Below are 14,832 nucleotides of genomic sequence, written 5' to 3'. Positions count from 1 at the left end.
ATCCATTTTTAATGGGAACGATTAGCACCATCTCAACCAAGCAAACAAGCCCATTTATACTACCAGGCCAAAAAGACAGATTACAGAGGAGACATGCTTTGCATCTATAAAGGTACTGTCCAGGACTACACTGTGTATTGTTTCTTGTCAGCAAAATAAAAACAATATACCATCATATTCCACCTAAATCAATTCATCCATGTCTATAGCATCACCCATATTATAATTTATTTACCCATATTTACTCAATTGCTGCTGTTGGCATTTTAGCAAACATTTCAAACTGCCACCAACTGCTGCTATACATAAGTGTAAATGTTTACAAGAATACTGTATAGCATAATATACAGAATGTATACTAGTCAGCACTATTTTGTGTATTTTGTGTATCTGTTCTGTACTGTTTTGTTTTATATTGTCTGTTAAACTGTCTTTTTGTCTTGTACTGTTTGTCTGTTAGGTTGCACACGTTGCACTTTATGTGGCTAGGACAACTTACTTTCAGTCCTTAGCTCTGTGTTGTTATGTAGCTCTGTGTTGTTTTATGTAGCACCAGGGTCCTGGAGAAAGGTTGTTTCATTTCACTGTGTACTGCATTAGGTATATATGGTTGAAATGACAATAAAAGCTTCTTGACTTGACATGAATTCTTAAATCATTTGTGAAAATGGTATACTATATGTTAACACTTTCAGGACTTTCAGGTCTCCTTATGGCTGAAAGGAGAGAGCAATAGGGGCCTATTTGTGTGTTGCAGTTTCAGCAGTGCTTCTAGAGAATCAATGCTTTTTCGTGAACAGTTACTTGGATATGCTCCTTTACCCTTTAACGCAGTAACACACTGTAGCCTGAAATGCACTTGCAAAAAAATGTAGTTTGAGGTGTAAGGTTCTGTCAGTTTTTATGCCATAGGCTCAAATTAAAGCCAATTATATATTACCAGAGGTGGGTCATGAAAACAGTTCAGATGTTGTTTAAGGTGAGTGCTGTACTAAAAAAAAGAATGGCTCATAGCTTCTCAACAAGTCCGAGTATATTGTGGGGGTAAATGAATACTTTGAATACTTTGCGCAATCCCAAATTTTACATTTTTTATTTGCAAATAATTTTGTGCCTTATTCTAATCTGGGCTATATTGTGGAAAGACATGACATACTGAATAATCTCAATTAAGTCCAATTCTGTTCTAGGGTTTGAATACTTATGCAAACCAATGTACATTTTTACAAATGCTAATATCAGTGTAATATCTATCGGGAAATGCATATCTAAGTCTGTCAGAAGTCTCTATACCTAAGAGTCTGTATTCATAGAAGAATACTTTAAAAAACTGGGGACAGTGGAGCAAAGAGTGAGCAGTGGACCAATGGATCTTGCTCTACATTTTATTGTTGTAGAACCAGATTTAAGAAGCAGAAAGTGCAGAATCACAAAGAGCAGCCCAGATCAAGATAGAGATTTCAAGTTATTCATTCAAGTTATTCATGTTGTGAAGCAATTTGGCAGGCTTTCTAAAAAAGGGGGGGGGGGGTTGTACAGTGTACAGTAATTGCTGTATAGTGCACAAAAGGATGTATTTGTCTTTGTTGAATCTGCTGGATTTGTCTGAGGAGAAAAAAAAACAGGACACTATGTAAATCAGGACTGTGAATTCAATAACAGCAAACATGTTAAATCTCTTTGACACCGATTTAATCCAAACCTGTGCCATGATTAAGCTTCAGCAATAATAAAATTTGATTTATATTAATTTGTCAAGAAAGATTAAAAGATAAACAATGCAAACCAAAGGCAGATTTTAATATTTGCTCTTTATTAAAAAGCAATTTTCAAATGTTTAGTCTACATATAGATATGTGAATAAAATCTAACATCTCAGAAATATGGCAAGCTAATCAGAACTGGAAAGCTTTTTTTAACATCACTTAACTACGATGTTGAGGCCTCTCTCCCTCTCGCTCTCTCTCCGAATTGTTTGACCTGTTTGCGCCTTTTGCCTTTAGCTTTTCTGCTTGACTCATCCGTTGTAGCCTAAAAACATCATTTAAATTTTGCATTACTTTTCAAGGGCATGGGTTTCAGTTCCATTTTTCGAATCAGAAGATGTACATGTCAGACATTTACATGTCTGTTACAGGTTATATCATTCAGAATTTTACGTAAGAATGAACAGTTAGTTATGTGTATGTGAAGGTTTTGTCATGGCTTTTCTAAGAGCTTCATCATTTACAGGCATCTATAATAATGTAAGCTTATGCTGCTGCATACATTGTGCTGCATTTCATTTCCTCTGTGTATATGTGGGTGGAGTCAGAGCCAAAATATCCTGATCCCATTAATCTATGCCTGAGGTTATGGGACAATCAAAAAGCAAATGTTGTTCATGATGAAAGGCTCTAACATCAGCTTTTCCCTTCAAAATCGCATAGACATATCACACCAGCAAGTGGCCCTTTAAAGCAAGGTGAGGGAAATTAAGTTGTATTAAATAGGTTTATATTTAAATGGTTCTAAATGGTTTTATATTTTTCATGAACAAAGTAATGCCTTGGCACTATAGTATGATGTATTATAAATAAAGAGAAGAAATCTTAATACAAATGAACTGTGTGTGTGTGTGATAATTATTAGCACATAATTAAAAAAAATTCATAATACAATAAATGACCATATGTTGCTGAAAGGTAATGAAACATACCTCCCTCTCCACATCCACAGTGGTTCAATCTCAAGAGGAGTGGTTCAAGAGGAACATCTCATGCTCTAAATATTTCATTCTACATGCCTCAGGACCAAGTCTAAGTCTTTAATGGGTTTATATTAGTAGAGCAGTATAATTCTTCCTATTAGAATATGCAGTACAGCATGTATTATTCTGTATTACACTGCAGCTGAGACTATCTGGATCATAAAAATATTAGTGGGCCATCAAACATCTAAGTCACATTAAATTGTTATTAAGCAGTTGCATAGATGCCACATCATTAGATATGGATTTGAAGATGTTATAATTTATATGTACATGAAATTCATATATGATATGTACAAAACATTAATCCAACACTGCCACTGTGTGGACAATGTATATTCCCTCATTGTCTACATGTACATCAACTGTGAGAGATACATTGTCATTTCAAATATCACTTATTTATGACACTCTTACCTGGTCAGCCTCTTGTTTGAGTCCTCTGATAAGCCCATGAGACTGAGGCCATCCTAGAAAAAGAGAGTGTCTTTTCTCTAAGAAGGAAAGAAGAAGCCTTAATAGAGCATACCTAAAAAAAAACCTTAACAATGCAATTAGTCTTTCAGGCATTGCTTGGATTTGTGCAACAAAGTATAACCTTTTGTAACAGCAGGGACCTGCTCAATAGCAGGCAGCAATCCTGTGGAGGCTCTTCTGGTCTCCAGAGCCTGCTTCCACCAGCTGCCCAGTTTATAGTCACCCACTCGGTCTGATGTGGTCCTAAAACACACTACCTCTTTAATTCCTGCATTTCTGCCCTCACTGGTTGCTTTATCTTTGGTCTTCTCAACAGGGCTGAGGGGTAATAGTGAAGCTCCAAGAGAAATCTGAGGCTGATGAGGACGAGAGCCACGCCGCACAGGGTTAAAATCCATTACCAGATTGGAGCTCCTGACAGACTCTAAAAATGATGGTTGGTTGGGTTTCCCAGCCTTCAGTATAAGGGTCTGATCGTGGATCTGCTCCAGGAGGTCCTGCATAGTCTCAGTACGTGCACAGGAAGTGAGGATCTCTGGCTGGTCTGTGGCATTCTGGGGATCATAACAGTAGGACCTGAGGCCCTTGTTAACTGGAGGGTAAGGCAGTGCTCTCTGAACACAGAAAGGACAAAGACTAGTGATCAAACTCAAGCACTCAAAGAAGGAAGTTGTACAGTTTTTCATAAGTGCTGCCGTCTATACTAAAGAATATATTATTCAATGAATTAAATTCAAAGTAACTGACTGGCAAACAGAGACAGCAGCACTAAAGAAAGACTTTGTAATGTTATTAAGCAGAAAACAAAGAACAGATATCACTCACTCTTAAAGGCTTCAGGTCCAAAAAGCTGCTTGATCCAGACGCTTCATCACAAATGGAGTCTTGGCAATAAACTCTCTCAGAAGATAAAGCACAGAACTGTTCTCTCTTATATTCTGCCCTAGTGCTCTCAGAATGTGGCTCCGGGACCTTATCATCAATCACCTTCTCTGTAAAAACAACATGAGATTATGATGTACACCCAACAAGCAATTTAATACTTTTACTGGATATATTATTAGAAAAGCAAATATAAATGCTCACCAAAATAAGGAATGAAAAAATGATCATCATCGGCAGAGACCATAGCAGCACTATATGGCACTGTTTTATTGTCTTTACTGCTGTAGATGTTTTATATATAAAGGCAAAACATAAAACAGATCAAATCTCTAATATTTGCCCATAGTATATACAAACTATTAAACCAATTTTTGTTAAATTGGCACTCAATGCATTTACTCTTAAAGGATAGTCCATCAAATGGTCCATTAAACTAACACCGCTTAGTGCAATTGCATCATGTGGCAGAAGCAGGGTGCATAAAGACATGCAGATACAGATCTGAATAGAAACTCAAGAGAAACTGCTGATCTCTTGGGTTTATCACACACAACAACATCTAAAGTTTGGACACAATGGTGTCAAAAACAAAACCAAGCACCTTATGAAAGGTCAGAAGTGAATGGACAGACAGATTCATGCTGACAAGAAGGCTATGATAACTCAAACAACCACTCTTTACAATCTTGGCGAGCAGAATAGCATCTCAGAATGCATAACATATCAAATGTCGAGGCAAATGATCTACAACAGCAGAACATTACATCAGGTTCCACTCCTGTTAGCAAAGGACTGGAATCTAAGGTTACAATGGGTTCAATGGGCTCATCGAAATTGTATAAGATATTTAAAGTGTGTAAACTCTAGAGAGAATTGCTCATCTCTACAGATTCAACAGAAAACAGCCCATCAACAGAAAACCCCAATCATGCCTCAAGTCACAGACATCACACTTTTTCCCAGTTTGATGTGTTGATGCAAGTGTTAAATAAAGCTTCTCACCAGCATCTGCATGTTTTCATCCACTGTCCTGCTAACACACGATTGGCCGATTGAATAATTGCATAACTATATGAGACAATAATGTGATTTATTACTAATAAATAAATATTAAACCTAGAGTTTAAGGGGTTAAACGTCTAAGCTTAAATATCTAAGCAGCCCATCAAAAGCCCTTAAACAGCATTTAAATACCAATCCTCTATTTGTGTGACTTTCATCAAGTGACTCTCAGCTGCATCTACAAGATTTCCTGGTAATGCACAGGTCAAAACACCTTCAACACCATCTAAATTAGAAACATTAGACATAAAAACAATGAATGACATATTTAATAAAAACAAGCACTCAGACTACACAAGCAGCAAGACTCACTCTCAGAGGTGACCAGCTCATCTACACTTTCTTTCCTCAAGCTTTTGATGAGCATTGCCTTTGAGTTGCCCCCTACAGTCAGAGTGAAATGGGAACAGCACTGGGTAACATCTCTAGATGGCAGATGATTGTCACTCAGCGAGTCACAGACATCATCCCTGGACTCCTCTTGTCCTGTCTCAGCAGGTGCTGGAGAAGGGGAAGAAATGAAGAAGCATGCAGAATCCATGCTGTCTGGGGATGTGGAACCAGAGGAGACATCTGCTGGAGATTCAAGAACCTACCGAAAAGAAATAAAGAAGAGAGAATGCATGAATCAAAGACTGGGAAAATCCCTGAAAAAGAACGATCATCTTTGTTTGAATCCTCATACTATTTTAATTTCAGTAAATTTGTAAATTTCAGTATTTCCAACAGAGCACTAATATACAAAAGGCTACCAGAGTTGCTATATATATATATGGTATGTTACTTTGACATACTATTTAGTATAGTATTATGTTATATTTCATAGGCATAGTGTACCATTCTCTCATTCTGTAACAACTCCATTTGTTCTTTCTGGAGCTCTGCAGGGTTAGGGGGAAAGGGTAAATGACAAAAGGTTTCAGGTGACTGAGAAGTATTCCTGTTATCTTCAGTGCTCTCTATATATGTTGGCCAGACCACCATCATCCTAAATGCACAGAAACAACATCAATACTAATTAGTTATTCTTACAATATTGTGTTACCATCATAACTATTCATGCATGATTATATTCTATAGTACCTTGTATGTTGTTTTGATGAGTTAAGCTCTGTCACAGTTTCTCGAAATAGTTTGAGGAAATCTCCAGGAGTTAGAGAGCCATTAAACAGACACTGGTAGAGCAGTGCAGAAAATGGATGAGGAACATGTCCTGAAAATATCAGATAATATCACTTTAATATATTTACTTTGCTTAGTAATCCATGGTCAGAAGATTTCTTGATTGTTACAGTTTGTCTCATAATAATGTAGTCTCTATCACTGAATAAAATGAGTTCACCTTTTCCAACAAACTTATGTCCTGCACCCGTATCACCAAGATTTCTTTGGTTTATTTTTTCAGGTTTAGTAGAATACGGTCTCTCTGATAATGTGAGATATGGAATATTCTGCAATAAAAGGAAATAGTTGAAATATCTTCAATTTATAACACTCATGTCAGTTACATTCATGGACACTTTTATGGAAATTGTCCTTTTAAAGTAACTAGTTTACATATTGTATTGTGTCCTTATTGAGCCCTGAATAATCAGTGTGGAAAAGCACAGCTTACTGTATCACGTTACATACATTGGCCAGTACTTCCCCACAGAGATTGGGATTTTCACAGCCACATATGAAATTGTCTAGTAGATATTCCTTTCCTGGTTGGCACCGTTTAAGCAAGATCTGAGCTTCACCAACACGGCTAAAAAAAAATACGATGGCCAAATGACACATAATAAAAAAAACTTGACCAATCTAGCTCAATCTTAATATGACACAATTATTTCCTGAAATGAGGTTTCCACATGGTTTAAATCCTACTTTTAATGACGTCTACTTATATGGCAGTCGATACTATTTGTTTTCTTATACCTGTTCTGTAAGAGCACATCCACATACAGTCTGGCATCCTGAGTATTCTCTATAGCAGGCTTGGTGTAGTAGAGGTATTTCAGTGCTGCTTGCCTCTGCCCCTGTCTCAGCAAGGTCCTCAACACAGCATAACTGTGACATGATAACCATGCTGAACTAGTCCCTGGGCTCAAAAGCTTTCCAAGCGAATTCTATGGGGAAAAATGAATTGTGTTCCACTACTCGGAACTACATCATCACTACAACACTACTTGTAACAAGATAACTGGGATCTTTCCCAGACAAACTTCAAATTATAGCTTCAGTATTTTATGAGCATGATGGTCAAAGCTGTCATACTGATACAAAGCCATGGTCCAGGAGCCAAAACCCATAGATCTGTTGGAAGAAGCTGGATGGAATGCTAAAGGTATGGCAGAAAGACTCCAGGAGGTCAGCTTTACACTGCATGTTAGACACATCCAAAACAAAATACATTATCTGAAGATAAAGAGTTAATGTCAAAATAATGTATTTCATAGGTTAAAGAAGAGAACCCAAGACAAGCCACAGCCATTTATTTATTAAGTGTTCTTCAACAACTGCTTTATCAGGTTTTCAGTGGAGCTGGAGCTTATTCAAAGGCAAGAACACACCCTGGATGGGACTCCAGTTAATTACACACATTCATACACCAAGTGACAATTTAGTATAACCCTACAGGCACACTTACAAAAGTAGAGGAGACATATTAAGAGAACATGTGAAACCCCACACAGAGAGTAACCCAAGCTCAGGATAAAACCAGGAACCATGGGGCAGTGATGTGTCACCTTGTCTCCTAACCTGCTTCTATCAACTTAACAAGAAAATAAATCAATATATTGTAATTCCACCTATTCAGGAGCTGATGCTCTGGCTTAACCTGTGCAACAGATTAATCTAATTGTATTATTATTTTATACTATGTAGAGCACTAGAAAAAGGATACAATGGCTAGGGCAGATGTGGTGTCTATATAAGGGGCCAGTACTAGCTTTAGGAGAGAGTGTAGTGAAGGTGGTGGGTATGTCTGGTAGGTACACTCTTCTGAAACCCATAGTGGCCCATATTGTTTGTGCATATGAGCCACCATACCCTGTATAATGGAGTTCCCTCTATATTTATCCTCAGTATCACATCTAAGAAAAGAAAGCATATAGAGAGGGTTTATTTTTTAAGAAACACTTAAGGCTTTTCTGGTGAATGTTTAAAATTTCAAAAGAGTTATATAAAAGAGGAAAATAGGAGGGGCTGAAGAAACATACTGTGACATTGCACTGGACAGTTTGTCATTGTAAATTACCGCAGGTCCAGACAAGTGGTTTTGTGCTGCTGGTTCAACTCGTGCCACATCTGAGAGATCTGCTTCAACTCATTGGCATCTAAAAAGAAAAACAATATGAAGAAATAAAAGTATAAACACTGATGACTCTATTCATTATGTATCTTCTTATGTCATAAAAATCTTGATTTCCTATAAAGACTTATGTGTTAGTGATTATAAGGTATGAGATAAAATGCCAGCACTGACAAGCTGCTGCTGTTGGGCCTTGGAGCTTGTTTCTTAACCACAGCTGACCCTATGCTCTGTCCACTGCTCTTAACAAGCTGGGATATGTGAAGAGTGACATCACCTGGGTACTGCGGCAGAAGTCCACTGAAACTCCACCACTGTACCAGTCTTCCCAACAGGAGGTGTTGTCTGAGTGTGTGCAAACACAGATTCTGGCATCCACATCGTGCCATAGCTTTGGCATTAATTTGACCCATCACACATTTGTCTCCCAAGAGACAAAAAATAGGCGGAAGCAAAGCAAAAAATAAAAAATATTAAAAAAATAAGAAAATACAGTCTTTTAGGTCCTTTGTACTTGTTCACATTTTTGAGATTTCAAAGACAAAATAAAATTACCTGAATTGTAATGACCAGTATGTGTCTTACCCCAGCAAGCCAATAAGAGCAGGTTCTTAAGTTTCTGTATCAGCAGACATAATTTAGTGAAGGATGTCTGATCTAGAAACATCCACAGGCCATGACACTGACCAAAGCCTAGGGCCAAAGAGACAAGCAACATCTCCATTACATTTTATACTGTATATCACTTACATAGAGCTACCATAAGAGAAATCAAAGCATGATTTTATGGAGTTCTACTTACAGACATTTAGCAATTCTTTCTTGGTCAGTTCTATGGAACACTGAAGCCAAAAGTTAAACATAGCAAGACTCTTGTCTGCATCATGTCGACCTTCAAATTCATGGTATCAGATATGTAGTTAAGCCAGAGTATACAGACACTGGCACAGACTGTGTGATGTGAAAGCATGATTATCTAACAGGAATAGTTTTACAAGGCCTGTTCTTGCCTTCAGTGGTGAGACTCTGGAGCCAGTGAGTGATTCCTCTCACATTGTTGCTTGTTAAAGCTTTGTTCCAGAGGACTTCTGTATTGAGCATTATCCCAGAAATGCAAAATGTCCAACTATATATGGTGTAAAACTGAAGAAGCAAGGATTTTTGTTTAAATATGCCAGTCTGTTCACTATGATATATGAACTATCAATTTTAATACCAGAGAAGTAATCATATTTTCAGTTCAATCAAATTGTCTTGGATTATTTTTTTTACCAAAAATAAATCACATTATTGCAGCATCATTTCATTAATAAAATTTAAAATTTTGTTAAGTTATTCGTATACATCGATTAAATTAAACTCTCAGTGGTGTTATCTCAGGGGTGTTAAGTCACTGACAGCTGATCATTTATAGTGTTGAAAAATCCAGTACTCACCAGTAAGAGAATGTCTGTTCCAGCACAGGGATGAGAAAGGTGTATAAATCCGCTGACTGGGCCTCTGCATGCATTTTCTCCCACTCAATCCTGTCTACGTCAGAATAATCCAATAATCTAGACCTGTACATAATTCTGTTGGCTGTATGAGGGGGGTATTAAATGAAATATGCATGTAACATGAAAGAGCGTAATACATGTGTGAAACTTTACATGGATGAACAAATGTCACACAGGTGATACAAAGATTAAGGATCTGAAGCAACCTTCTAATATATCAGTGTATTGTGAGCCTCACAACTGGCAAATCAATGAGCCTAGTGAACGCATTTCAGAGAAACATCATATAACTTATTACAAATTACTAAGCTGGAATGGCTGGGATGATCATTTTATTATTTGGTCATGGTAAAAAGTGCACCCTTCTTCAAATTCTGTTTTTATTTATTTGGGACTAGATAACAATTGTGTAATCCTTACCAACTTCTGTATACAAACAAAAAGGGAAAAAACTGACATTTTTCTCCAAAACAGTACACCAACGCTCAGTAATAAGATGTGAAAAAATAAGTACACCCTTCCTACTTCCACAACCATAAAGAGAGAAATGAGCAGCCAGGTGTTATTGAAATGCACATGATAAAAGAATCATCAAAAAAGTGTGTCTGCATCATGCCATGAAGAAAGGACATATGCCATGACAACAGAAAAGCAACTGTTGTTGCTCATCAATTTTGGAAGCATTATAAGGCCATCTCCAAACAAATTGAATTTCACAATTCTACAGTGAGAAGGATTGTTTACAAATGGAGAGCTGTCAAAAGAGCTACCAGTCTTCCCAAGAGTGGGAATCCCAGCAAATTCAGTCCAAGTTCAGACTGTTTAATGCCACGAGATATAAGAGGTGTAAGAGCTTTTATGTTCATTACAATAAAATCAGAAAAAAAGGCTTTCCATTCAAGCTTTGGCTTTCATGGAAGGGTAGGAAAAGACTATTCTCCCCAAAAAGACTATGGCAGTACAACATCTTAACAAACCACAAATGTTCTGGAACAACATCCTTTGGACTGATGAGACCAAAGTGGTGACATTTGGTTAAAAATCACCACAAACACCTCATACCAACTGTGATAATTTGGGCTTGTGTTTCAGATTCACAACATAAGAAACTTTCAGATAATGATGAAGTCCACTACCAGAATATTCATTAGACAAATGTAAGGCCATCTGTCCAGCAGCTTATACTGGATCAAAATTGAGTCATGGAACAGGACAATGATATTAATTACACCTGCAAATCAGCATTTGAAGGACTAAAGAAAAAAAGATGTTGGAATGGACACATCAAGGTCCAGACATTTAACCCTATTTAGCTAATGTAACCCTATTGAGAGCTGTGTATAAATGGAAAAATAAAATAAAATAAAATTATATATATATATATATATATATATATATATATATATATATATATATATATATATGCCAACATATGCCATACATGTCTCCAAATGATGTAAAAAGATTGATACTCCTACATAAAACATTTACATTAAGTTGCTACTGTTTGTTAAAGGTGGTTAAACTGAATTAAAATGGCACACAAGAGCCCTCATTTATCCGTATTCATTTTTGTAGTACTGTAAAAAAACATTTTAAAAAAATATGCCTTTATAAGCCAGTACAGTTTATTTTCAATTTAATATTTATTTTCAATTCAAACTTTATAAAAAACCATTCTGCTAAAATGAGCTGAGAAATAATTACATGCCCCATACAATAAATAACTATTTTATATCTGAAAGCTATAAACAGTGCATCCTGAAACCCAGATCGTTTCCTGTACTCTTACTGACACTACTCTTATCACACTCATATACTGCAGTACATCAGTGAGATTTGTGTTGGTGACAGAAGGTTCTCTGCCAAATCCAACTGGGCTGATTAGTGATTACAGGAGATTATACAGCCTGGGCCTGTAACAATATCTCACAGACACATCAGTTTCTCTGAACAATCAACATGCAACATGCTTAGAAAGAAACAGGGAATATCTGATTATGAGTAGAGAATCAACCTGACATGTAAAGTTTGATGAAAAATGAAGCAAGAGGAAAGCAGACATGTCTGGGTGAGTATCAAAGTGTTTACTGCTACTGCTAATTCTATAAGGATCATTTTCAAGCATGTCTGGCCAAACGCCTGGAAGTGTGAGTGAAAGTGAGATCTGTTTGAGCTACTCTGCTGAAGCTTTGTGGATTTGTCGAGAATTTGTCCAGAATTTGTCAGTTCTTAGTAGTGCACAATTTATGAAGCTGAAAAATATTTCGTTTTTAAGCTTAATATGCTGTCATAGTGATAAATGATTGAAAAATACATGACAAATTGTCAATACAAAATCAAAACAAACTCTATTGAAGAAAACTGGCATGTGAACTAACTTGCATTTTCTGTTGCTTGTGTGTGTGTGTGTGTGTGTGTAAGCATGTGAACATCTTTCAGATTACTTGAAGAAAAACAGAACAAACCAGGCCTACATCTGCTTCCCAAATAGACAAACCTATGTATTCCCAAAATCACCATATAAAATCTTGCATATGGACAGACTATTATTCTGTTTGTATCTAGCCTTCCTTGATTTATTTAAGCAAGCAAATGCCTCGCTTTTGAAAATGCTGCTTTGATGGCAACATATATTTCTTCTTAATGCCCTCTTCAACATTTCCTGGTATCTCATCAAAATCAACTGGTTTCCCCACTCGTATTATTTTTAAATAGTCTACAAAACTGAAGCCTGAGGAAGCTATCCAAAATGGCTGTTCTACGAGTAAGATTCACTAAAACCCAGAGAGACAGGCTTGCCCAAGTGCTGTGGTTGCTGAACTGGATCTCGGTGGTGACGGGCCTCATCCTGTTTAGTCTGGGCCTTTTCCTAAAAGTGGAGATTAACAAGAGAAGAGAGCTACTGGCTAAGCAGGAAGTTCATTCTGTACCAGATATGCTAATTGCAGTGGGGCTGATAGCCTGTGTGATAAATTTTGTTGGAGGAAAGATCTGCTACGACTGCGTAGACACCAACAAGTTCTTGCGCTGGAAGCTTTTGATGCTTCCTTATATAATTTGCACATTCTTCTTCACCCTATGTGTGCTGGTCGGGGCACTGATGTGCTACACCATGCATGGGGAACTGAAGGAATCCCTAGCACTGGGCCTACAAGATGCTATACGCTTCTATAAAGATACAGACACACCAGGCCGTTGCTTCCTTAAAAGCACTGTTGACCTGCTGCAGATCCAGTTCCAGTGTTGCGGTAATGCAGGCCACAGGGATTGGTTCCAGATTCAATGGATTAGCACTCGTTACCTGGACATGTCCAAGCGGGAAGTGGTGGAGTATGTAAGATTTTTTAAAAACTTGAAATGAGAGATAAGCATGATTTACTTGACGTTGATCAGTCACTTGACCTCCATTTTCTTTGCAGCCGTTTACGTAGCAACGTGGAAGGAAAGTACTTGGTTGATGGGGTACCTTTCAGTTGCTGTAACGTCAACTCTCCTCGACCATGCATTCAGTATCAAATCACCAACAACTCCGCTCACTTTAGCTACGATTACCAGACAGATGAGCTCAACTTGTGGAGTAAAGGCTGTCACCAGGCTTTGGTGGAATACTTCACCTATATAATGCGCTCAGTCGGCCTTATAGTGCTTCTCATTTGGCTCTTTGAGGTTGGTATTTGCTTATTTTTTTAATCATTTCTCAGTTTTTTGGTTGTATTAATGTCTATTTTACAATAGACCTTTTCTCTAAAAACCAAGGAAGGTGTGTCATGGGCTTTCCTTAAATGTTCCCTCTTATAATCACAATATAATCTTTACTAAGCCATCAACATCCAGTGGCCTTGTGTCTCACGTAAATACTCCATTTATATGAGACTACTAGCATAGAAAGCTATTATACAAGTAACATATACATATATAGTATCCCTCACCTGTTTATTTTCCACTATCAAACTAACCTACCTAAAGCAGCTTCCTTCTCCACATTCTCTCTCTATAACAATAGCTCTCTGTGCTGACCGGTGTCCGGTACTTGCAAACAGCCCTAGAGAACGTCCTGCTTCAAGGAGACCCCGAATCTGAATCAGAAGGATGGCTGTTGGAGAACAGCTTCGCAGAGACTGCACGCTCTAGCTTCAACATCATAAAAAACCTGGGCAAGGGAAATAAGATTGAGGCTGAAAATGGGGACCCCAATGTAAACAGGCCATCTACAGCATACTATGGTCCTGATAACGTACCTCCAAAGCAGATTCCTCTGGTCAGTTAACCTTATCCCTGTGCAGTCCTGTGCATGTTATCTAAAACATTACTATCAGACAAAAGAGCTTTATTAAAGACGACTCATTTTTCAAATCTTATGTGAAACAGAGTAAGCATAAAGCAACTTAAAACATAAAACATGAGATTTGATGCTACATAAAGAATCAATTCACTCTGATTACACTTCAGTCTGAATGATTTTGAGAATGCCTCCACTACAATATATTTCTCATTTTACATACTGCTTTCATAGCCTTATAATCCACCAGCAATGTAGATGCACCATGAATCAGTGTGAAATCAACATGATTGATTATTTAGAACAGAATTAACTGTATTTGATCTCAAATGTGTGCCTTCACCTCAGTGGTGAAATAGGAATGCTGGTAAGAAACTACCTCCAAAGCCTCTTGTTTATACCCAAGTATGAACACAACACTACTGAACGAAACATACTGCAATACTTGAATGGTTTCAATTAACACTTTTTATGCTTTAATCTTAGAGGCACTTACCTTAATTGGTTTTATTGCAGAAATTAGAAATATCATTGGGAATTTTAATTCACAGGCTTTCCTTTTTTTTTAAAGTAATGCCACTTT

General features: G+C 37.3%; 2 protein-coding genes across 2 annotated transcripts; one reads left to right on the top strand and one right to left on the bottom strand.

Moving 5' to 3' along the window:
- Positions 1–1,882: 1,882 nt before the first annotated feature.
- On the bottom strand, positions 1,883–4,401 carry LOC131358823 (uncharacterized). Its single transcript, XM_058398155.1, has 5 exons — positions 4,313–4,401; positions 4,052–4,218; positions 3,348–3,840; positions 3,167–3,243; positions 1,883–2,031 (listed from the first exon to the last, which is right to left on the bottom strand). Exons 1-5 carry the CDS (start codon positions 4,353–4,355, stop codon positions 1,930–1,932), a joined length of 882 nt encoding a protein of 293 aa, XP_058254138.1. The 5' UTR covers positions 4,356–4,401; the 3' UTR covers positions 1,883–1,929.
- An 8,318-nt stretch (positions 4,402–12,719) lies between these two features.
- On the top strand, positions 12,720–14,305 carry prph2la (peripherin 2-like a). The gene is made up of 3 exons (XM_058399735.1): positions 12,720–13,300; positions 13,390–13,636; positions 13,974–14,305. Exons 1-3 carry the CDS (start codon positions 12,720–12,722, stop codon positions 14,235–14,237), a joined length of 1,092 nt encoding a protein of 363 aa, XP_058255718.1. The 3' UTR covers positions 14,238–14,305.
- The last annotated feature ends 527 nt before the right edge of the window (positions 14,306–14,832 follow it).

This window comes from Hemibagrus wyckioides, linkage group LG09 (genome assembly GCF_019097595.1).
Source record: "Hemibagrus wyckioides isolate EC202008001 linkage group LG09, SWU_Hwy_1.0, whole genome shotgun sequence".
In the NCBI taxonomy this organism is placed as follows: domain Eukaryota; kingdom Metazoa; phylum Chordata; class Actinopteri; order Siluriformes; family Bagridae; genus Hemibagrus; species Hemibagrus wyckioides.
This window is presented reverse-complemented; position numbering and strand designations above follow the sequence as displayed.

Coding starts and splice junctions, on each gene's coding strand:
- LOC131358823 (XM_058398155.1), bottom strand. CDS start 4,355: ATGGTCTCTGCCGATGATGATCATTTTTTCATTCCTTATTTTG. Junction 4,219..4,312: donor TTTTTTCATTCCTTATTTTG/GTGAGCATTTAT, acceptor TTGTTTTTACAG/AGAAGGTGATTGATGATAAG. Junction 3,244..3,347: donor GGTCCCTGCTGTTACAAAAG/GTTATACTTTGT, acceptor TTTCCTTCTTAG/AGAAAAGACACTCTCTTTTT.
- prph2la (XM_058399735.1), top strand. CDS start 12,720: ATGGCTGTTCTACGAGTAAGATTCACTAAAACCCAGAGAGACAGGCTT. Junction 13,301..13,389: donor TCCAAGCGGGAAGTGGTGGA/GTATGTAAGATT, acceptor TTTTCTTTGCAG/CCGTTTACGTAGCAACGTGG. Junction 13,637..13,973: donor TTCTCATTTGGCTCTTTGAG/GTTGGTATTTGC, acceptor CTATAACAATAG/CTCTCTGTGCTGACCGGTGT.